Raw genomic sequence first — 26,237 nt, 5'->3', positions numbered from 1 at the left:
TACAATTTTTCTCAGCATGGTCTGCATTTAACAGAAGAGACAGGTTTTAAAGGATGCCCTTAGAAGGGGTGTAAGAATATTTGCTGATGCCATCAAGGAACTATTAGGTGGGTCAGAAAATGGTTAGCTTGGAGGAAGAAGTGTACATAGACTAATAGATTAACAACAGCCATAGGCAGTGGCAAAAGACATATCACCTTTCATTGGGTTGGTACAATACTGAAAGCAGTAGACAATGAAAAAGACCTGAAGAAAACTGTGCATTTCACAGGGTTTGTCAATGATATACAGGAATTTTGTTTGCAAACCACATCTCAGGGTATTGCATACAGACCTGGAAGGCTCATTTTATGAAGGACATGGATCTGTTGGAACAGGTGCAACAATATTAGTGAGAGACACAAAAGGGTACCCTTACCACAAGACAGACTTTAGTTCTGCAAAATTGCAGTGTCTGGAAACTAGGCCTCTGCGGGAAAATCTGATTGAGGTGTGTGTATAGCTCTGAATGGATTGAGTATGCTAAATATTGTGGCCTCCTTACTCTATCTCAGATAACACACATAAGGGGGGCACAAATTTAAATTAAACTAGGATGGTTGAATGACAGCTGTGTGGAAATTTGCTTTCAGCCAGAGTTTAGTTGATTGTTGAAGCAAACTACCATTTGGTGTTGTGGAAGTAGGTCATTTGAATAAATTTAAGGAAGAATTAGATAAATTATTAGAGGGGGATGGATATTGAATTTGGGTGGGGGGGGCATAAGCTTGTTTCCTTGCATCATTTGCTAATATTAATACTATCAATGTCATAATGGTAATACTCTATGATTTTTTTTTAATGAATTCCAAAACAAAAAAGTATTAGAATCTATAGTAATTAGTATCATGCTTAGGTTCAAGGTTGAGAAGATGACACTCATTGACATACACTTTGAATTTCTGTAGACTGTAATTTTCAGGAAATACATATGAATGATAAACAATGAAGAAAAAGCTAGGTTGTGCAATTTGAAGTTGGACAGTAAAAGGATGTTGACTGGTTGTGGCATGTTTGGAATTGTTTGAAGGGGGGGAGGGGTTATAGAAGCAAATTCAGAAGAACAGTGCCTGTGGAAGTATTTATAGAAAATGGATGCAGCAGAAACAGAAAGCTGATGAGACAATGAAGAGATGGGTCATTAATTAACCTAACTGTCCTTTTTTTGAATGGAGTTTAGAAGCCTGAGAAAAGTTATGGGGGCACCACCCCAGATATGGGAGCAATATTCCATGGTAGGGCAAATTTGAGATTTGTACAGGGTGAGTATTGGGTTAAAAGAAAAGCAAGGCTGAGAGCAAAGTCAGGATAATCCCTAATAGAGATATGTGATCTTGTTTAGAAATCTGAGTATCACCCAAGATAAGCAGAAGAATCTATTTTGCAAGATACAACCGAATTTTAGAAGGAATTAAATTAACTTTAGCCCTGCTGGAAAATTAGCTGGAGAGGAGCACTTAAGGAATTGGTAGTAGACAGAGCCAAGTGGCCAGGAGTGGGAGTGCAGTAGCACACACTCTTTGAGTAGACCGGGGTTAAATCCCCTGAATGCTAAATACGGTTGATCTGCCAACCTGCACTGGACCAGCGTGGCAGATTATGGCCCATTTCCCTCAACATTAACTAAGGAAGCTTCCATCCTGCAGTGGGTTGATAATGGCTGCAGTTTACTTTACTTTTACTTTATTCAAAACGTTGAAGCCATTTGGAGCAGGGCAATACTTTTCAAACATTGGCAAAGTGCAATGTGGTATTATCAGCAAAACTACGGACACGATTTCCAGTCAATGGAAAAAGGTCATTAACGTACAAGAGGAAAAGAGCGGGAAAAAGACTTTTGAGGAACACCAACATTAGTTGAGAAGTTAAAAGACAGAGCCATCTATTATCACCTGCAATGAGCAGTCAGAGAGAAAACTGGATACCCAATTACAAAAAACAGTTGGCACTACCATAAGATGGAAGCTTATTTGACTATGTCAAACACAATCAAAAGCCTTTGAAATTTCAAGCGAAACCACTTGAGTTTCACCAAACCTTTCCATTGAAGTTGTCCACAGATGGATAACATAAGCCACTATATCACCAGTGGATCAACACTGATGGAATCTATACTGGTGTTCACTGGTCACGAACTGGCTGGACCTGGCCAAATTTTCAAGCAGAAGGAAAAACACCAGTGGAATAAGAAAGTTTAAAAAGGTGACAGAGAACAGGCATATCTTAGGAGCACAGTTTTTAAGAACAAGTGGAGAAAGACATACCATCATCGCCAGGCAATTTCTCGGTATCAAGACTGTTCAAAATTTTTGTGACAAGAGACTACAGGAGGCACTGAATGGAGTTTACTGGGATGGTAAGAGGTGGTTTACTAAGATCATCAATACAAGAGTTAAAAGAAAAGTAGAATGCCAACAGGTTTTAACAGAGTTGGGAGAAGGGATGGGCAAAAGCTGTGGCTAATAACTTTGGCAAGAAACCAGATGCTCAATTACCATTTGAACAAGAAGCAAGTTTACTACTCTTATACTCTTATGCATGTTCAACATCTAGTTTGGCCTGATTAATAACTGCTTTACAATCATTGCAAGCTTTCGTGCAGGCAGTAAATGAACTTGGAGATTTGGATGCAAGCCAATTGTGATATACAACATTCTTATCTTGAACAGCTTTAGCACATTTATTGGAAAACCAAGGTTTAGATAAAGGCAGAGTGTGGAATAAAAGATTTCATTCCTACAAGAACAATTTCACTGGCACAACCTGAGAAAACTTTGACATCAGAAAATTTAAAACAGTAATCCAACCAAGGAAAAAAAGAATTTTCAGACTATTCCATTTTGTATTCTTGTAATGCCAAACATGAGGTTGGGAATGGCCCACAAGAGAAAGGCACAACTGGAGAAGAGACCATTACCAAGTTGTGATTTGAAGTGGCCAAAGGACCACTCACCTCAACTGTATACTTGGAAGGATTGTTTGAAAATTTTCAAGAGTATTGGCCGTGTGGTTATGATTGCCTGGTATTCTGTAGGCAAATGAACAATTTGTGAGATGCCACTGGTAACTGCAAAAGCCTCACTATCACGACCAGCTGGAGTTGTGAATATTAAGATCATCAAGGAAAATTAACTTTCTGTTAAGAAAGTTGAACTGGAGACAGTCATATTTCAAAGTGATTAGTGGAGCTGGGAGAATGACAGAGATAACAGACGAATCTGACAGAATGGGTTAGAAAGATTTTAAACCAGAGAAGATCAAATAGGAGATTCCAAATCACTGTCTCTGAGAGGGAATATCAGAGCAGACATATGCACAAGCACCACCTTCAAAGTGAAAAGAAACACACAGCAAATACAGTGGAAATTGTTTAACATGAAACTATGGGGGCAGAAATATTTTTTCGTGTTAAAAGAAGTAAACAAAAAAAAAAAAAAAAACGCCAATGTGTTTGATGTCGTAATAATCAAAAGTGTTAAGGTAGAAAGTTTAAACAAGTTAACATTTTATGCACTATATAACACTACACAAGGGGCATTTTACAAAACACAATTTATTAAAACTTAACATGTTCATTGACTTCATCTGATAAAAAAAAAAAAATGTAAAAATTAAAAAAAATAAATAAATAAAATAAATATATATTTTTTGTAAAAAAATCTGATTTTTTTTTTTTTTTTTTTTTGCACTGTGTTATTTATCACCTTATCTACAAATTGTTCAATATCATCCATCATCTGGTTCATTTCACCACTCTCGTATGTATATTTAAATATCTGCACATACTTTTTATCAATTTTCGCATTTCTGATGTAGTAGGAAGAGGAACTAACAAAGTGATGTCATTGTCTACATTATCATCACTATATTCACCCACAGGATCCACTTCCGTAGGCCGTACAATGTCTAAAATATCACTATCTGTTAAAATCGGTGCTGTACAAAAATTAGTATCATCAACTGCGACAAATTCATCCAAAGATACTGAACTTTCTAAAAGAGATGAAACACGCCCAAACATTTCACTGAATGTCGGTTCGATTTCTTGATTGTTGTTGTTTTTTTTTTTTTTTTTTTTTTTTTGATTTGGTAGTTGTTGGCGCATCGGCTTCTGTGGCCATATTGCACCTCCCAAGGTTTTTGCAGTACTTTGATCCAAGCCCGAGGCGGGAATCGAACCCGCGACCTTTGGGTTGCCGGGCAGGTACTTTACCCACTCGGCTAGCCCGGTCGGCTTCTTGATTGTCTTGGGTAGGTATTAAATCTGTCATTTTGGAAAATCCAGCATGACAAAAACAATTTTCAATAGTCTTTGGTGTTACAAGATTCCAAGCAGTGCACAACATATGCAATGCATACAATAAGTTGACAGAGAAATCTTTTGCTTCAATTGTGGCCAAATTTTTCTTAGCAATTGTTTTTGGTAATAAAATTTTAAATTCTGTATTATGCCTTGATCACAAGGCTCTAAAATGCTCTTAGTGTTTGGAGGCAAAAATATAAGCTTTATAGCTTTTAATCTCATTTCAGAATGAGCTGGACAATTACCAACAATCATGGCAATTTTTTGCGTAAAAAGCGTTTATCTAAATTCAAAAGCCAATCAGTAAATGTTGCCACGGTCATCCCATCCACGCCGTCTTGTTTGCCACGTACTCAACCAGTATCTTTTTTTTTACATTTTTAAAACAGTGCAGATTCGTGCTCTTCCCAATAACGAATAATAAGGGTAGCTTTTCAGATCTGTCCGAATTGCAAGCCACCATTACCGTTATCCTCTCTTTGGACTTTTTGCGGACAGAACACTGCCGTCCCTTAAACGATAAAGTTTTATCGGGTAAGCAGCGATAGAACAACCCCGTTTCGTTGGCATTAAAGACATCTCTCGCACTATATTCTTCAAGCACTGTAGGCAATGTAGACTGCAGACAATCTGATGTCATACTCGGTGAAACTTGATCTGCTTCTCCGCAAACATTTTTGAAAAAGATGCTGTTTCTTTTCTTGAAACGTTCCAACCAGCCTTGATTCACAGTGAATTCAATCCCCATTTGAATTGCAAACACATCTGCTTTTTCCATTAATAGAGGTCTAAATATTGGAGCATTCTGAACCCAGCTTGTTTGAACCAAACAAGTAATGCCGCCTCCAAATCTTTGTTTGGCCATTCTCATCATTTCCTATCCGGCTCAAACATTGCAGTAAGTTAGTCTCTATTCTTTATGATTGCCGACAACGTAGAGTTAGCGATTCCAAACTTTTTAGAAATGTGTTTTCGAAGAATCCCCTACATCTACTGCTTTAAGCAACTCCATTTTTTTTTTTTTAACTTTAAGCGAAATAGCACTTTGTTTACGCCCTGATTTTTCCATTGTACAGTTGAGGGGGATAAATTTACAGACTTTTTACTAAACATGAAATTCACCACTTTATACAGTACGTGTCACTCACTTCAAGACTGTAAACAAAATGTTTTGCCCGCCGACGGGTAATTCCATTTGTTTAAAATGATAAGGGTGGTGTGCAGAAAGCAGCATCTTTGTACTATCTAGATATTGTTTATTATCAGATGTCGGCCTAGTCAATAGAAAATTGAGTCAAAGTCATAAACAGTAAAAATTTAGTGATGGCACGGCAGCTGGTATACTTTTTTGTTCTTGTGAGATGCAAAATCTTTTTGTGTTAAACGTTTTCCAGTGCAATTATAACAAGAGTGGTAGTTAAATCAGTCAATAATTGGGATTTTGTCAGATAGTAAGTAAGTGGAAATGGACTTCACTGAGATTGGAACTGAGACCACTTGAATTAAATGAGGAAGTGTTTGGGAGGTTTACATCTTTTCACAGTTTAAGTTTTTTTTCTATTAGTTCGACTATTCATGATGTATTCAGGGGCACGTTGTATGAGGTAACAAAATTTTTGGATATTGTATACACATGGCAAGAATATATCCAGCTCATTGGTATAACATGGTCTCAACGATGCCCCTGAATACCACTACTCTGGCTCCCTCCAGTCACTAACTCACAAATTAGAGACAGTGAGATTATACACCAACAGATCCACATGCCTCCTAGTTACCAGTTGGTTCAGTCCGGTGGACTATCTAGCAGCCAGCCTGCCAACACTGTTGTAGATGTATCCTTGAAATATAAGATAGATTGGATCTTGCCATGATGCCCATCATAACCTCACAAGATATCAATCATACTGCATGATGGAAAAGATGGGAACTGCCTTAGGGTGGTGAAACATGGGTTTCATCGCTTAAAGTCTCCAAATAAGCAAAGTGGCAGTACTGTACAGGTTGATGAGTCATCTACCACCTAACATTGCCTGGTAACAGAGGAGTGCCATTCCTCTGTGTGGCACAGATGTTGCACCTTTACCTCTGTTTATGTTGGTTCACACCTAGGTGATCACCACCAGTATACTAGGTGCATTATTTCTAGGCTTTCACATGGAGGTTATACACAGAATTACTAACAGTCCCATCATTGTGAAGGTGCAAGCAATCGATGATTGTTGCAGAATGACCAGACTTTGCTGAAATTTGGTATACTTGACACATGCATCACCTGAATTATCACAGTTCAATCAGTGTTTTAGACTCCTAGATAATAAACCCAGCAGTTCATACCCGAGAGAATGTGTGACACAGCCTCAAGGATGGCTCCAACGTTTAGTACAGCTCACAATTAATTACATAATAAAATGGTGTATGATTTCTTCACACATTCTATTTTTTTTTTTTTTTTAATTTTTTTTTTTTTTATTTTTTTTTTTAAAGTCTGCCATTTATCAATGACAAATGGGTGAAAAAATTTGTCCTGATGTGTTTGTTTTGTTTGTTATTTGGTTTTTAGGAGCATTAGCAACTAAGGCCATATTGCTCCGGGAATATGCGGTGGTCATTCCCTGACCTTTCCACATCCTCCGTATTTGTTAGTCATAGGCTCGAACCCTGGTCTAATCAAGAAGCTTGTGCAAGCACTGCTGCTCCTGCCCACCTGGCTATGGAGGCGCCTGTCCTGATGTGTGATGAACCATGTGAGAAATTGCTGAAAAACTGGGTATCTCCTCTGAAACGTGGCAAGTTGTTTTGGTTGAAAACAGTGGTATGTGTTGACTGCCAGCAGATTTTGTTCAAGGTTGTTGAACAAGTACCAATAGGTCATTGTCAGACACTGTAAAGGGGCCAAAAAAAAAAAAAAAAAAAAAAAAAAAAAAGAAGATGGACTTAACTTCCTAAATTGTATTTGGGGGGGGGGGGGACAAACTGCCTTTAACTGAAAAATAAAATAGTGCATAGTTTCTTCACACATTGTATACTTTCCATTTAAGGGAAAGGAAATAAAACATAACAATATTCTCAAATAGCGCCACCCTCCATTCACGTATATTGTGACATACATTACAACAGAGCACATGAGGATTTCTACACCCAAATATACTCTACTGTATAGTAATTTTGTACCTAGGCACTACATTTTTGAAGACAGCTGTGTACCTTTCAATATATACAGTATAATGTGACTAACAAGCAAGTCCTTGTATGCTACAGTAAAATCTGGTTTATTTGAGGTTCAAGTGACTAAATACAACCACTAAAATGGGTTCAAAACACTCAAACAAGAAAAGAGCATGTCAGTATTAATCAAGAGATAAATTATTCAAGTTAAATATACAAAATGTTTGCAATTCTCTTTAAAGTCGTCTTGACTAACTTTAATTTAGCTAAAATCAAGAGATAAATTATTCAAGTTAAATATACAAAATGTTTGCAATTCTCTTTAAAGTCGTCTTGACTAACTTTAATTTAGCTAAAATGAGATAAACAGCCATTGTACTGGGAGAAATCAAATTTCACATAAAAACAGAGACTAAGTTTCATTTTTATTACTATTATTGTCACAAAGCTTGTTACCTAGAAGCTAATAAACTATGTATTAGCATAAGCAATATGTTGTTTATTATGTATAATTGCATATATCTGTTACCAAGAGAATATCCATATCTTGGGATATTATTTGGTGTGTAAAGCTTATAATAATGTAAGAAATGAAGGATATTTCTCACTTTTAGCATATTACTTATTCTATAAACTCTGTAAAGTACTCTTTCTAATTACAGATATGTAACTGGTGAACAGCGCTTGCAATGAGCTGGTGACATCCCCTTAAAATAACTTTAAAGCAAACAGACAAAGTCCAAAGTGAATACAGATGGAAGAATGTATACTTGATTAGATTTGTCAAATTTTATGCAGGTTGTTAGAATTAACCTACTTTTGTATATATGTCACTATTTATGGAGAGTGTTAACTACAGATATAATGAAACACATTTTTTGCAGCTGAATCTACAATGGACATTTTCTAGCTCTCTTCAATCTCAGCTTTTGTAATATGATGATAGAGTGGTCACTGGTTCATGGAAGTGCTATGATCAGTTACACAACTCCAACTGGCCAAAGCAATTCACAGTAAATTATAAAGTTTACTAAATAAGTGAAAACATTCAAAAAATTTTTTTTTTGTATGGATTACAAGTAATAAATATAAAATTATTTCCCAAGGTATTCTGTCAGGTATATACAATTATGAATAATAAACAACATAGTTCTTATTTTAACTTACATTGATAGAATTTCTTTACGGAAATAATAAAGATTGCACACATCCCATTTTAAACTATTCCTTAAAGAGTAGTTAATTTTTTTACCATTCAATAAGCCCCCTCCCCCCCAAACACATTCAATATTTTCTGTACTGTTTGTTTGGGGATTTTTTTAGGTGCATCAGCATCTATGGCCACAGTGTGCCATTTTCTGTACTGTGCGTGTACATAGTGATGTAACAAATATTTACACCTCTTGTGGAAATCATGCATTTTGTACTAGTTGATCAGTGCATTTTGTGTTCATGGGTGTAATGTTTTTAAATGGATTAACACTAATGCATTCACAGCACAAGTTAGAGGTACACGAATTGCCTGTGATAATGTCTCTATACAGTGAGCAGTTCTTAAAGAAGGGAATAAAAATGTAAAATTTAAAGATGACATATACAGTGTAATGAATTATATTAAACAACTACAGTATTGAATTACTTATAGCTCATAAGTTTTGTTATGATACTGCTTGACTAGTTAGTTTCTTACATTTCTTTTTAAGCAGACAAATTATTTTCAAGTGGTATCTAATTCAGACTTTAAATCTCATGTAATATGGATCATTCAAAATACATGTATTTTGAATGATCTATATTACATGGCATATGAAGCTTTCCTATTAGTCAGCGGACCATATAGATATGGTTGAAATACACAAATTCCATATTGGAATTAATGAGAATTTACCGTAATCACATTTAACTGTATATATTGAAAGGAACAAGTTTCTTCAGTATCATTTCCTACAAAGAACAAGTCTATTAAGTATATATAAAATATTTTTATGCACAAAAAAAAAAAAAAAATAAATAAATAAATAATAAAAATAAATAAATAATCCGTGATTCATTACACTCTTTGGGATGTTGAACCATTTTAAAACAGTAAAAACAGTGTGGGAAAATACACAAGTAATTTTTGTCAGCATGGAACTACAACATTACAAAATGACAGAATAGATATGACAGAAAGAAAAGAACTATTGGTTTTATTACCACAATTTATACAAAAGGTAGACAAATTATTTACAGCTATAACAGTTTCTAGTGACTTTATGATGTATGGAAACACCTGGAGTAGCATTTCTGCACAGCACTTCACGTCCCAGTATTTTAATACATGATGCATATGCGGTTGAAATACAGAACAGTGAACGCACTGCATGACCATTAATATTTTATGAATATGCCAAAAAAAAAAAAAACATACATCTTCATTTAGTTTTTATGCAATTTATTAAATAACTGTCTAGATGAAGCGTGAGGAGAGGTTAATATAAACAAAACAATATAGCATGTTGTTCCCGTTTTCTTTTTTAAAAAATATTTTCCATATGCAGAAAAATGAAGGTAATGGGAAATAACTACAAGCCAATGCTTATAACAAATTAAATGTAAGCAATGGCGTATGTGTGCATACATACGGCACATGAGGGGAATGAAATTTATGATGACTACCATTCTTTGGCTCAGCCATTCTACACCGTAGTAAATGACTGGTACAGAACTTTGCGTCCCTAAATCACAATAAAATCCTAGTTTTCTATATAATTTATTAGCTATTAGTCCCCCCCCCACCACCACCACCATTACTTCGAAAAAATTGGGTGAAAGATTCCTGTTCACATAATAAAATTTATCCTCATCACAGCCTAGTAACAAAATAAAGATAGAAGTGATAATAAAGTCTACCAATTGATATATAAATGTCTAAATAGCTGGTTTAGCAGAGAACTGTTGTATACTGATATTTTACATTTATACTGAGCATCCAAATTATGTTTTCAGTCCAAAACTAGAAGCCTGACTATACATTTAAAGTAATAAAAAAAATTGGGCAAGATGGTTGTCACACCTACATTAATGTGTAAAATGAAACTATTTTGATGTATCAGCAAAAAAAAACGAGAACTAATAATTTTCTACCTATAATTACCTGTTACTTTCATTTTTTTGGATGGGCTACTAAATAATTATGTACATTGCTTGGTATTTAAGTCCTGATATTTGTATGAAGCATGGAGAAATGGAATTGAACAGAACTTAAAAATAGACTGCCTCAATAAATAGATGGCACAGTAATACATACAGCTGATCAATGAAGCCATTGCCCTTAAAGTTGAAATAAATATATGGAAGTCTATTTTCTTAAACTTTTATAATTATGGCATCTCTAGATTCTCAAATTGAGATTGCTTAATCATTTTATTAAAGCAAAGTACCACAAAACTGTTTTTTTCACCCTCAATTACCTCGGTAAAATCAAACTAGATGAAGCAGTATAATTTAACATAATTTTTGCAAATTCAAAGATTAATCTTATAATATAGTAAATGAGCACGGAAATACATATATTAACTGACCTCTTAATTAGTTCTGGTCAATTATCTTAACTTAAATATCCATAAAGTCTGTTCAAGTAAAATAGTTTGCATAACTGATACTCAACCAACAAATTTCAATTGATAGATTTAAAGTATACAAAAAAAAGTGTGTTTGTGTATATATTATAATTTTTTTAGATTAGCCATTCGTTATGATTTGTATGTTATTTATAGATAATAAACCACTCAAGAAACAATTTCTTTTAAATAATCTAATGACTAGCAACAATGCTTGTTCAACTCAATAATGTTCATACCTGAACAGAAAAACTGCAGCATACTTCATCACAGTATCATCTGTTTATTACCTGGACTCATTAACTTACATCAATGAGGTTTATAAAAACAGCTGATGATCATCACAATTTTTAAATGGAACAGTGCTCCTTTATATGTACAATGATTTTTTTTTCTTTCAAAAGACCATGACAACATGGTACTTACAGAAAAATAACGTAGGTGATACAGCTAGCATCTGTTTCTCTGCACTGCCACATGTGGCGGCAGGCCAACATTATTTTATGGAACAATCTGTTGCAAAATGAGAATTCTAAAACAAACTTCTGGAAATGATCAGCACGCCATGAGTCTTTTAGTATTCCACCTTGTTCTGTTGATTTATGTTCACCTTGTGATCAAAACGGTAAGAAGGCAGACTGGCATGCACCTTGGTATCTTCCACTTTAGGGGCTATGGGTAACTGGGGAGAATGCCATACATACACAAACCTCTGCTAGTAGAGAGGCAACTGGCAAGTCATTGCACAGATGAATCTCTACAATTAAGAACTGTGTGTACATCTCTTCAAAGCACACTAATTTACATGCCACTTCTTTAAGTCATTTTTGGCTATTTAAACTGGGTTGTTATCCTCTTCTTTCTCTCCTGGGGTATATACACAAACCAGGAGAGATGAATGATTGAGCAGTTAATTCATGGCAAAATACCGTGGCTGAGTGCACACAGCATTACTCCGGGAAACTAGAAATTGGATGCATATTATGGGACTGAATAGCCCAAATGGGGCAACACATTCTATGAGATGAGTATACACATACACACACAATGAGGCACGCACACCAACAGGACTTTTTTTTTTTTTTTTTTTTTTCTATTTTCCATTTCTTTGTCCTCAAAATTACAAGATGACTTAGCCGTGGGAAATTCATTATCAGAAGTGTGAATTGTTAAATGATCAAGTTGACTGTCCCATTTATGCTTCAGGTCAAGCTCATTAGAAATGGGGAAACAAAGGCTACTTGTACTCTTTCAGGTAATGATTCACAGGCCACACCCAAGCCATCCCAAAATATAACAGTTCAATTAAAAAAAAAAAGAGAAAAAAAAAAAAAAAGAACATTCAAAAACAGGGTCCCTTTTTTTTAATCCTGTAGCAAGCTCTAAGAAGCAGTGTCTCTGAGGACACATACACAACAGCTGCACTAAACACACAAAATTACAAAGCAAGTAAATCAACTGTTTCCATTTTTAACAGTCAAATATGCCCCCCCAACAAATATATATACAGCTGACTGGACAAAAACAGATTCTATCATTAATAAATACTGCAGAGCAGAGTAGCAAAACAGACCTGCAAGTGGTAACCAGAATTAAAGACACAGGAGTAAAAACAGAAGACAGGTGGAGGGCATCAAGGCAAGATCACACTATAATAAGCCAGTGTCCATTTATTGACTCCGATGAGCCAAACGGTAATTGGGATTCATAGACCATCCAGCTTCCATATACCACAGCCAAACTCTGTTTTACTGAATTCAAAATGCTAGCGGCGACCACCTCGCCCTCCTCTATTGTCACCTCGTCCAGTACCCTGCATGCCACCCATTCCACCTCTTCCTCCCCCACGACCACCTCCCATTCCACCTCTTCCCATCATACTGCCTCTTCCCATGTTCATACGTCCATCGCTTCCACTAGGACGTGGATCTCTCAGCTTTGTCTTCTTCTCTTCCACATTTAGACGATGGTTGTTGTAAATTATTGGCTGCAGAGAGAGAAAGAAGAAAAAAAATTACAGATAAAATTTATAAAACACACACTATATATATATATATATATAAAATTCACACCACCTCTACTTTTCATTCATATCAATGAAAAGTATCATTTTCTAACAAATCAAGGTATTAAAGTCTTAGAAATATATGTAAAATTTGATTTCAGCTATTATCTGTTTCCAAATTGCAAAAGGCCTGTGCAATAAGCAGCACAATTAGAATAAAACTCTGTATAATAAATCTATGCATGAATCTAAAGCAGATCTTAAAGAAAAGGATAAGCAAACCTTCAGAGAAATAACAAAACAGATAGCAAACTGGAAGATTATATGAATGCAATCTCATCAAAATCTGAAAGTATCACTATTTACAATAAATACAGGATATACTTATTATCAGTAAAACGAAAGAATGTTTAATTACTAGTAAATTATCAATAGGATGCATAGTGTAATGAGTGGAGGGGGGGGAATACTACATAAATTAGCTATGGTATTACATTAAGTTGTTCCCTGGTCTGTAAAAACAATTTGTTACCTTTAACTTACAAAAATCAACTTGTATGTATTCTCTTGTTAATATCATGTTCATATCAAAATGTTCATTTAGATTCGATATGAAATCAAACCAAAGAAATATAAGGTGTCCAAAAATAAAAGTATAAAATATAATCTTGAATAGATGGTTAAATCATTGTTTTTCAACACTATAAAGATTAATTCAAAAAATTATTGTTGTACTATATGGCATCCATTAGGCAGCATCATAATAAACTACCAGGCAAAAGGAACTGCACAAAAGAAAGCATGCTCTGTTTTTTGGGAATATCTGAGCACAGATTGGTTACCATACAACAGTTCGTGTGGTACAGCCCACTTCCTGACTAATGCAAAGATTGCATTAGTCAGATTTACGTAAAATCGAATTTTACGTAAGTCAGAATTATAATAATTGTATAAGATGAAGACAGGTAAGGAGAAAAGAGGAGGATATCCCGGCCCAGTGAAGCCCCACTCCAGGATGGATTGCTAGAACAACACAAGAAAAAAAAAAAATAATAATAATAATAATAAATAAAATAAACGAAAATTAGAGCTCTGGACCTTTGACAATTTCCTGGCCTTCTCACCACCAAAAGGGTATTTTTATTTCTCTCTTCCTTCCTTAGGGACTAGAAAGGGTGGACTCCCTCCCCTATAGAGTTTTTTACCCCAAGTGAATGAAGGGAGCTGGAAATTTCAGGAAAATGAATCCTGTTTTCCTTCATTCAGTAAACAACTACTCTGTCAGTGCAAGAGAGGCGACTTTATTACAGTTACATCTCAGAATGCAATTCAAGCATTGAAACACGACATTTTATGGTGAATTTTTCGGGCGTTGTGTGATAATGAAAATTCAATTTTTCTCTTGAAATTTTTTGATGGTATCAAATGCATATCAAGGAAATATTGAAGTATTCAATAACAATTACTTACAATTTCCCAATCTGTCACTACGAGTAACGGATTATTTTCACAATCTGTTATTAGCAGCACATTTTTTTTTTCATTTGCACACCAGGTGAGATGCATGCAAAGTTCCTTGGACATCAGTTTTCAAAATTCATAATGCAGATATTTTCTTGAAATTTCATTAGAAGATCAAATATACATCCATGAAACTGCTGTTCCGATTTAGTCCTCTAAAAACAATTACAATAAAGCGAACTTTTTTTTTTTTTATGAAATGTGCATTGTAGTGGTCAGTTTTACAACAGTTCCGATTTAGTTGAAAAAACAATTACAATAAAGCGAACTTTTTTTTTATGAAATGTGCATTGTAGTGGTCAGTTTTACAACAGTACCCCCCCCCCATTTCCAATAGATGAAAATCCTTGGTATACATATTGAAGGAAGGAAATGCGATATTTTAGTTTTTCAAAAACAATCGATTGCAATTCTTTCGTACAACAATTACGAAAAGTAGTAAAGCAAACTGTTGTGAGAGAGCCATGCAAAATAATGTTCGCAAGTAATGATGCTCAACTGTTTGTTTTCCACGAAAGTTGTTTACAGTTTTATTTTCTCCTTGGATCACCTTGGTAACGCTAATGACATAAGCTTGACCAGTCAATTATCTCTCTGCGTGTGTTCATTCGTTTTAGCCAGAGGCGCGACGAGCTGACGCGCAAATTTTTGAACTAATGCTGTAACGCGTTTTATTTTCAAAGCTTGGATCTTGTTTTGCCGACATCAAAATTTAATAAATTGAAATGTTATCATACATTTTTGCTGTTTTAGAGTGAATTAATAGTTTTTGCCGAGCGCTACAGGTAGGAAATCAAAAAATATACTTCTGTTTATGTATATTGAGAGTTTCAATTTTGTAAATTGAGTAGAAATTAGTTTTTTTCAGGGGTGATAACTTTCAAGTGAGGGATTAAAACAGGGCAGACTAGAACCGTGTCAAGTGATCTAGAAGTCTTGGTTTCATAGCCTCATTTGAAAAATAACTATTACACATAAGACATATGGACTGTCTTGAGTCGAATGGGCTTTCATTAACACGGTAAGCTAGATCCAGATCCAAAGTGTTGACACTTTCTTTTCAGCACTTGACATGATTGAAGATGGGTTGAATAACTACAAAGAATTAAATAATAAAGTAAACTATTTTTATTTAACTCTCATAACCCATGTCACTCAAAAATAAAAAGCAATGTAGATCAAAAATCAACTTCCACAAGGAAACAATAAATCAATAATAATTGTCGCTTAGAAAGTAGAAACAATTGACCGAAACATTTCCTCATCCCAACCATTCCGCATGTATTGATCAATGAAACAAAAGAATAAATAAATAAACCATGTCCACCACGCTACCACCAAGAATTGCGTAGACATTACCTCTGAAAACACTTAGGCATTTAATGCCTATGAAAAGGTGGTTGAATTAAATCATGCCCACTATCTTCCTTTTATCAAAATTTCTCATACACTCCTAATATAATATACCTATATGCTAAAAATCAGTTGTTTCAGGGGAAAAGAAAACCCAATGAGAGAAATTAAATATTAAGGAATAGGATGTCGTTGGATAGGGTTGAACTTTGGAGGGCCACAAATAATTTTTTTGCCCCCTTGGGGCAAAAACTCAAATTCTCAACTCCTTTAGATCAGGGATTCTCAACTGGGGTGATATCACTCCCGTTGAGAATCCCTGGTCTAAAGGAGTTGAGATTTTCATTATATATATAGTTATATAAAGTCACTACTACAAGCTATTTCAGTACTGTTTATCTTATTTATTTTTATTAATATCATTATATTGTAAAACAGTAAATCTAATCAGCAATTACTCTTTTCTTACTTCATGAATCCCTTTAATTCTAAAATAAGTACAGTTAGTATTAGTATTAGTAACGGCCGCATGGTGCGAGAAAGCCTATGGCTTATGCTGCACCAGCCAAAAAAAAAAAAAAAAAAATCCGAACAAAACAATGATAAAAACAAAAAAAATAAATAAATAAATAAAATAACTAAATAATAATAATTAATAAATAAATAAAAAAATAAAATAAAATATAAATAAAAAGGAAATTAAACCTATCATCCTATGCGCTTTCCTTACCCGAAAGTACTATCCAGATGACTTTTGAATTTCCCCAAACTGTCGGCCTCTACCACCCATGAAGGCAACTTATTCCAGTAATTTATAACTCGCTGGCTAAAATAAAACTTCCTGCAGTCCAATCTAAACATTTCCACCCGTAACTTGAATTTATGTCCCCTAGTTCTAGCATCATTTATAATCTTGAAAATTTCGCCCTCATTCATTTTACTGATGCCTCTCAGAGCTTTAAACACCTCAATCAAATCTCCTCTAAGGTGTCTAGTTTCCAAACTCTGCAACCCACATATTCGTAGTCTTTCTTCATAAGGACGCCCTTTTGCAGATCTCACCAGGCGAGTTAGCCGTCTTTGCACCCTTTCAAGAAGCTCTATGTCTTTCTTTAGGTGCAGTCTCCATACTTGAACCCAGTATTCCAAGTGTGGTCTAACATAAGCCTTATATAATGGGATTATCACGTCCCTATCTCTACTTGCAAAAGTTTGATAGATCATCGATAAGACACCATGGGCCTTCCTTGCAACCTGTTTACAATGCTCAGAGAATTTCATGTCTGACCGTATCGTAACACCCAAGTCCCTTTCCTCCAGTACTGGGTTTAATTGAACTCCACCAAGTGAATAAGTTATTTTGGGATTACTGTTTCCCAGGTGTAATACCTTACACTTTGTTGGATTAAAGCACAGCTGCCATTTTTCTGACCATTCTTGAAGTCTATCTAGGTCTCTCTGAAGAAGCTCAGCTTGACAGTGATCATTAACTACTCTACCAATTTTAACATCATCTGCAAATTTAGACATCACGCCCTCTATCCCTTCATCAATGTCATTTATGAAAATTAAAAACAACAGTGGTCCTAATACTGATCCTTGGGGAACCCCACTTCTTACATCAACCCAATCTGAGGAATAGCCATTTATCACAACCCTGTGCCTCCTGCCCTGAAGCCATCCTTCTATCCATCTAAGTATTTTCCCAGTGATTCCAACCTCTTCCAGCTTATAAAGCAATCGCTCATGTGGGACTGAGTCAAAAGCTTTGCTGAAATCTAAATAAACAATGTCGAAATTATTCCCTAAATCCAGCTCGTGAGTGATCCTTTCGAAATAGCGAACCAGATTTGTTAAACATGATTTTCCCTTTACAAAACCATGCTGAGTATCCTTGAGAATTTCAATTCGATCCAAATGATCCTGGATTCCACCCTTGATCAATGCCTCCATGATTTTCCCTACTACTGAAGTCAGACTGACAGGTCGATAATTTCCAACTTCACTTTTAGAGCCACCCTTATGTATGGGAGATACATTTGCACTTTTCCAATCCAAGGGAATCTCCCCAGAGTCTAGTGATGCTCGCCTCATCACTAGCCACCTCTCTTAAGATTATAGGGTAAAAAGTAAAGTGCAGCCATTATCAACCCACTGCAGGGTGGAAGCCTCCTTAACAATTCATGTTGAGGGAAATGGACCATAATCTGCCTCGCTGGTCCAGTGCGGGTTGGCAGATCGACCGTATTCAGCAGTCAGGGGCTTGAACCCCGGTCTACTCAAAGAACGTGTGCTACTGCACTCCCGCTCCTGCCCACTCGGCTACGGAGGCCATTCCATCAACTCCAGGAGCCTTACTGGTCTGTAGGCTCGAAAGTTTTTTCATTAAATAATCTTGCGAAATTTCAATATCATTAATTACATATTTTTTAACTTCGCTCCCACAATTTCCCATTGCCACAAAAGGCTTTTCATTTGTAAATATCGATGCAAAATAACTGTTGAGTTCATCTGCAACGGCAGCTGGTGTATTTATTACTATCCCCTTTCCCTTACGTAAAGGTCCGATCTGGTTTGTCCTGCTCTTCTTGGCATTTATATATGTGAAGAATTCTTTATCCCCCCTCTTTGCTCTGTTTGCTAGTGATTTCTCATAAACTGCCTTTGCCTGTAGTTGTACCACAAGACAATCTATTTGGCATCATCTGAGCTACCTTGTGGTCGATGTTCAAGTTCACTGACATATATGAGGGAGGGGGAATAAAGAGGAAAGCAGATGTTTTTTCTTGGATAATCTGTATTAGAAAACAGCTTACCAAAATCATAATTACATGTTTATTATTTTTATAATGCAATGCAGAGCATCGCAAAAGATGTGCACACATTTTAGGAAATGAATAAGATGAATTACAAACCTAAAACTATTATCATTATTAGGTGTGCAACTTGTGCAGATGTTCAAATTCTCCATTTGCTTTTAGGCACTGTTCACAATGGCAAACAACTCTGACAAATGTTCTGCAATGTACTGGGATAGCTTCCCAAGCTTGTTTAATTTAATCTTTTAATTGTTGAAGTGCACCGTTTTTCTGCTGTGTATTACATCTTCCAGTTAGCCACATAAATAGAAGTCGAGGGGTTAAATCAGGTGAATGAGGATACTTGACACTTCCTCATATGCCCATTCACTGGTGTATGAAATGAATAAGGTATGTTTTAACATCATGATAAAAATGTGGAGGTGCCCATTCTGTTGATAGTAAACCATCTGATCCCTATATAGTTCATAAATGGCATACATAATGGATACATTAAGGATGTAGAAGTTCATAAAAAGGGCAACTCTTCCTTCAAAACACCAGCTGACAATTTCTCTGCATACAACAAACTCTTGGTTAATTCAGTGCCTTCTCTACATGTATGGTTGGTTATTTTATTTATTTATTTTTTTTAAGGAGCATTAGCAACTAAGGCCATATTGCTCCGGGGATATGTGGTGGTCATTCCCTAGCTTTTCCGCATCCTCCGTATTTGGTGGTCACAGGCTCGAACCCCGAAGTGTGTGCTACGCACTGCTGCTCCTGCCCACCTGGCAACGGAGGGCCCTCTATATGTATGTCTGGATTATCAGTATATCATGTGGGACATGATATACTGATAATACGCACAGTTATGCCAATTCACTGAATCAACATGCTTCGATAATGTCCCATGATTAAATAATCTTGCATCCTCATCCACAAAACAACTCGGCAATTGGGACCACTTTCATTCATAGTGTAGCAATCTTGGCACACAGATTTCCACTTAGCACTTTTGAGAATGTTGTGTACATTTGCTTTGCTGATTCCAGTCTCACAAACATGTCTTACAGATTTTCATGGTATTCAAGCAAATCACTGCTATACAACATCAAAATGTCCTTGCCCTCAATGAGTGGGCTGTCCCAGATCTCTGCTTGTGCAAATCTTGTGATACCATACATCAAATTTATCACGTACACTTGAAATTAATATTCACTGTTGTGGTATTGTGGCAAATTCATTGAAGTTGCACTCATTCTCAGATTTCCAGGACCACCATAAAATTGTTTTATATTGTTCACACATCAGGTTCCCAGCTAGCATGTTGTTTACACTTCACAATATATTGGTGGCATTTCTTTTGTTTTAACAACCAAAGACATCTTTTATCAACAAAGCATACTAATCAAAAACCAAAAAATAAAATAAAATAAAATAAATAAATAAATAAAAAATTAAGTTCAACTACTAATGTGATTAAATATCTCACAATGAAAGTTACTGTTGCAGATGTTGCCCTCTTTAGAAATGTTCACAACAAAGTCTGTCTAGATTTGGTTGCCATGAGCACTTACAAAGCTTCACCATTGCACTTGGGAAATAGCAACCCAAAATAAACTTACAGATTTGGTGGAAGTTGAACTAAAGACAGCAGAGGAAGAAGGGATTTGGGAGTTACAATACAGCTGGACACAGAATTCTCAAAGAAATATAGACAGGTGGCAAGGAAAGCCCATAGCATCCTATCAATGATTTATCAAACTTTTGGCTGTAGAGAAAGCAGTTTATTTTTTAAAGATCCAAACTGTCCTAGAAATTATATATATATATATATAGTCATATACAGTCAGTCCTCATATAACACATGTTTACACTACACGAACCGAATTCGCTTATGCACGAATCACCTTTGTGTTTACAAGAAATGGCAGTCGAATGTGGAATCACCCCAACTGAATGCAACACGATAGCAATGAAGAGAAGATTCTGAAAATGTATTTATGTTTTTTATATCAATGAAGATCATAATAACATAAAAACGCTTTTCGCCATAATAATGTAAAAACCCACACAATTCCAGCTATCGGTATTATCACAAATGCAATTAGATCGAGTTTACTACCAGTTTATAACAGATTCCACTAGCAGAAACGCAGCTGGAAATAGTTTTTATTGTTTTATGGTAGTAACCCCCAGAAATGTGTTTTAGTAAAATGTGAGCTAGTGAGGTGTTAGTGTGTCTCTGCCTTTATGGTGTTGTTTATTCAGTTGCTACACGTGCACAGCTTTGTTTATGTGTACAAGCATGCCTCCTCATTTTGTAATTGTGCTTTATTCCCTAAAAATGAGTAAAATACTTAAAAGTTGTGAAAAGGAAGCGTCCTGGTGAAGACACTATTACAGATGCAGAGAGAAAAAGAAAAGCAATAGATTAAACAGAGGCGGATTGGGTCAAAAATTCTTACCCGGGAAAATTTGTACCGGCCTCATACTAGCATTTATGGCCAAAATCACACCGGCTTCCATCCTCTTCTGGCCTCCGGCCCACTGGGGTTCCCCCGTTAAGGCTTATGGCCAGTCCGCCTCTGTTGATAGAGAAAAAATATGAAATTTTGAAACACTTTCAGCGAAATTAAGACCGTGTGATATTGCCTGTGCTACTCGCCTAATTGAGGCAACACCGAGAATTAAAAAGAATGCAGAGAAAATGAAAACAACTTTCATAGCAGGAACAACTCAAAGTGTAATTAAAATCCATTAGATCAAGACACAAAGAACTGGAAGAGATGGAATGGCCGTCATCTGTTTGGATAGAAAAAAAAAAAAAAAAACAAGTTTGCTTATGAAGAAGCAAAAGCATTAGCAATATTTTATTACGTAATAGTCGTAATAAAATACGTAAATATATTATTATGATTATTTATTGTGTTTGGTAATGTTTTGGTTACAAATGTGTGTTCAATCTTGGATGGTCGGCACTAACCCTATTTTTCCCATAGGGCCTGTTATTTATATTGCACGAGGATTTCTAGGAAAACAACTATCATGCTATACGAGGACTGATTGTATATATATATATTTTTTTTTTTTTTTATTGTTTACCTGGTATTTTTTTGTTTGTGGACTTCAGCTCTGAACTTTGTTTTTCTAACCAGGTTGAATATTCTCTCATGTTCAGCATTGCTATGAGGAATTGTTAAAATGTCAAGAATGACTTGGGATAATTTTTTTTTTATATTTCAAGCATCTGTATATACTTGCCATTTCACCAAAACAGCAATTTTCAAATGCTGTTGTAACATTTAAAAGAAACAAGTAAAGTGTTTTATTCAAGCCAGAAGAGAGAAACCTGAACAGACTTTCTGCATGGATGAACATAAAAACAAGCCTAGAATTACCAGCTTGCTTGGGCTGTTCAGGATTGCCTTTTTTAAGAAGTTTACAATTCAGAAGTTCTTTTTCTTGAGTTCATCAATTTATCTTGTTAAGAGATCATGAACTGGATTTGAACATGAGTCGGCACACTCACTAGTGATCATTGGTTCTAGTTTTCAATTTGTTCAAAGGTTGCCAACTGTTCTACCAGTCTAGTTGCACATTTAATAAAAAAACAGACGTGTACATGCATGCTCCAATTTTTTTTTAATTAATTTATTATTATTTTACTTCAGTGGCATGCACATATTAAAATTATCTTTCCTTTAGCACTTCTTCCTAGCTAGTAAACTTCCACCAAGTATACATCCACTTTCACAGGAAGGCATGCGGTTCCCTTTTCACCAATAAATTAAAATGGCAGTGTATTACCAACCAAGTGCTTAGTGCTTGATCTCCCCTTTCAATATCCTCAATAACAGTTTTTAGGCCTACTATAACATACACATTATCAACACTACATGCCACAGTTTTTTGAAGGAATCTCTCATTTCAAGTTGTTCTTAAGATCACATCCAATGTTACCGTGCAGAGTGACCTTCCAATGATGGTACACAGAGAGCTGATTTCGATTTTACCCCCTTTTTTTTTTTTTTTTTTTTTTAATTACAAAAGGTAGCCACAAGGCAATACAGCTTGGAATCATTTTGATTCCAATATTTTCATGAGCTAGGATCATGATTTATATGATAAATTGTTATTAAACATGGCAGGCCTGCCTAGTAGACCTGCATAACCACCTGAAACTAAGAATTCATCCAGTCTCCGATGGAACTGGAACCAAGATTTCTCACAAAGAAATGGGAAGCTGTGGAATTCCACTATGGCATTCAAGACAATTCATACCTCAATCACAACCATCTTTATATTGCATGGCTATTACCAGAGGGGGAAAAAAAAAAACGACGTTGGCTCCATGGAGCCAAAGGTAGATCTGTGAATAACATCATGTGAAATGAAAAAATACAACTTAGGCTTAATAAAATCAGTTTTATTTTATTTGGTATTTTCATTTACAATCAACAATAAAAGTTTGTGGTAACTAAAGTGGGATACATAGTTGAAAATTCAAACTATTAACATTGCAGTTGAAGACCCAAGTCAATACATGATTGACCACACGTAGTAGATTTTGTAGGTTCTGATGCAAGTTTAAGATCAAATGTTGATTCCATGAAGTCGAGGAATGGGCATTTTCAGGTTTCTTAACATCAATGTTGAGATAACCCATTAAAATTATTGGGATCTTTTGAAAGTTGAATTTCCTTATAATTTTAGGTATGTCTCCAAACTTTAATCTGCTCCAATGTTGAATTAGGTGAGATCTAGAATGTTACAAGCAAAGTCTTCTGTCCATTTATTTATCAACTTCAGCTGCACAAATGTCGCCACAATTATCTGTAGCAGTCATTTGCTGTAGCGCGTCTGCATTTACGGTAATGAGAATATTTGACGTGCATACATACTGTCAATTCGACTTAATTGTATATCACAACACCACCAGATCACACAGAAAGCTTTTCAATTGTGTGATACATTTATATCCTTGAACATCAACATTTTCATCGTTTTCAAGCAATGTTTCATTTAATGCCAAGATATTCGATTCCATGAGAATTGGATCGGTCACAATGTCTTCACTATGAAGTTTCAAACTGTGTATTCAACAATACCATTCTGAAACTCAATGAAGCAACTTGATCCCAAAACGTAATGTGGTTGTAGAGAGCATTTCCAAATGATGGTTATTCAAACGTTTCAATTCAGTTCGAAGATCATGCATCTTAGGTGCGTTACAACCACGAGCATGGTAGAATGTAAAGTCGTCTTTCTGATGTATAGGCCATTGATGCTTCTAACTCTTGACAATACAACGTATACCAGTTGTTGTTCGAGACTCTTATCGTAATCGAATACGATTTCTTTGAAAGTTCCACCCTGAGATTTATGAACCATCACGGCACAAGCTTCAACCAAAGGAAATTCGATTCTTTTGCATTTAAGCATTTTGCTTTTGAAAGATACTGTGGCGGAACGTCTCGTAATCGGAGTACAGCCAAATTTTTAATATGCCACGATGCGACAATATGTGTGGGCGAGACAACTCTTAGTTCCAACATTCTTGCTTTTGAAACGTAACCACAATCTTTTGATTTCTGTTTCTTCTATCTCAACATGCTGTAAAGTTTCAATTGCTCCATTGACCAAACCATCTTCAATATTGATGTTTGTATTGATCATGTAAGGTTTTCCAGTTGATAGATGCAATATTTATAGCAAACCTCCAGTCTCTGCTACGCTCATTTGATGGAGTTTTGTTCGCATATTAGTCAGCTGTTCATGACTCTTGTAACCGGTGAAGTGATCGTCAGCTGTACAATCAATGGTGGTGTTTCCTTCCAATGCTTGAGCATTATAGTGAACAACATCGTTGTTATGATGAAACAAACGAACAGCATTTGGTACTTGTTTCACATGACAAAGTAATGAAGTATTTACTTTAACGAGTTGTTCAACTCTCGAAAACTAAAAATCAGATTTGAAATCTAGTTATATATCCTTGTATGCTCTCAAAGAGCAACAATTTTTTTGTTTACTGTTTTTGTCTAACATTTATAGTTTTCAAGATATTGCGAAAACAAACATGAAAATGCTTGAATTTTTCAACTCTCAACTTTGCATTACTATTACTCGGGAACCATAAGAGCTACATCAAAACTATTTATAGATGTAAAAACTACATTTCCTACTGAACAATTTTGTTCCTTACTATTTTTGTCTATCTATCATAGTTTAGAAGTTACTGAGAGTGAAAGTAACTAAGGCACAAAGGCAAATGACCAAAATGTGAACTTTTTTAGTTTTTTTGAAAAAAAATTATATTAAATTTCAAAATTTTTATTTTTCTTGCATATTCATTGATGGCATTGTATAACTGACAAAATAAGTAGAATTTATACTGTCTATTAGTTTGGGAGATATAACAGCAGTTAGATGTTTCACTTTTCGTGACAGCCTGAACGCCATAGGGTACCCCCCCCCAGCATTATTCACGTCAAAAAATAAAATAAAATAAATAAATAAATAAATAAAAAAAAATATATAGATATATATAGTTTTGCCTAAATCACTGTTACTTGCAACCATCCCTAACCATATCTATAAAAATTTGCTGAAAATCAGAATTTCCATTTTTACATAAAGTAAATAAATGAACAAATCATGCATGCATGCACAACATGGGATCCATTTTAAATCTAGATGCCCTTTTCAATTATCTTACTACTGCTAATTGATTTCCCTTGAAACAATATTTTTAAACTAGATTCACACTCACCCTTTTATTTAATACCAGATTGGCTGAATCCGCTTCCTCAAAGACCACAAATCCATAATTCTGAAAAGAAATCTGATTTCACTGAACAATTTAAAACAAAAATGAAAAAAATAAATAAACAAAATAAATAAACAAAATAAATAAGGACATTTTTTATTTATAAGAAATACTGTATGATGATATAAAATCTTAATTTCACAATGCTGATGCTACCTGCAAGGAGAACCAAAATTAAAATAAAAATTCTTAAAACTGAGAAATGTTATTTTCTATGTTTTATTTAAAATTAGTTTCTTGTATATTTTACAGTTAAAATTAATTTTCTACACAGCATGTGAGAGAGGCAACAAGAGAATGCAATACTCATATCTTATACTGGTAGCAACTATTCATGCATTAACAATCTGCAGATAAAAGATCCACTAGGTAGCAGTAATTGTGCACAGCAATTGTGCACAGAGTGCTGTCTTGTTGAAAGAGTACAGTGCCATCTGGATACACTGTCACTACATAGGGCAAAACATTCTCCAAACCATGATATCAATGCTGCTGGCTTGTTTTCGTTCAACTGTGCAGTCTAGTTGCAGCCGCTCCCTGTCAAATACACACTCATCCATCAGCATGATGGAGCTAGAATCTTGACTCATCAGACCATGCAACTCTTTTCCAA

General features: G+C 35.3%; 1 protein-coding gene across 4 annotated transcripts in view; it reads right to left on the bottom strand.

The window, feature by feature from the left end:
* Positions 1-12,451: 12,451 nt before the first annotated feature.
* Positions 12,452-26,237, bottom strand: part of rin (ras GTPase-activating protein-binding protein 2) — a 187,428-nt gene continuing 173,642 nt past the window's right edge. For all 4 annotated transcript variants that reach the window (XM_090389638.1, XM_090389641.1, XM_090389639.1 and 1 more), the window contains 2 exons: positions 25,568-25,627; positions 12,452-13,099 (listed from right to left, as the gene is read on the bottom strand). In XM_090389638.1, the coding sequence (XP_090245764.1) occupies positions 12,878-13,099; positions 25,568-25,627 (282 nt within the window). In that variant the 3' untranslated portion in view covers positions 12,452-12,877. The remainder of the gene's footprint in view (positions 13,100-25,567; positions 25,628-26,237) is intronic.

Source organism: Mastigoproctus giganteus, chromosome 2 (assembly GCF_048544385.1).
Source record: "Mastigoproctus giganteus isolate SK-2022 chromosome 2, ASM4854438v1, whole genome shotgun sequence".
Taxonomy (NCBI): Eukaryota; Metazoa; Arthropoda; class Arachnida; order Uropygi; family Thelyphonidae; genus Mastigoproctus; species Mastigoproctus giganteus.
Note: the sequence above shows the minus strand (reverse complement) of the source record. Positions and strands in the feature narration are given on the sequence as shown.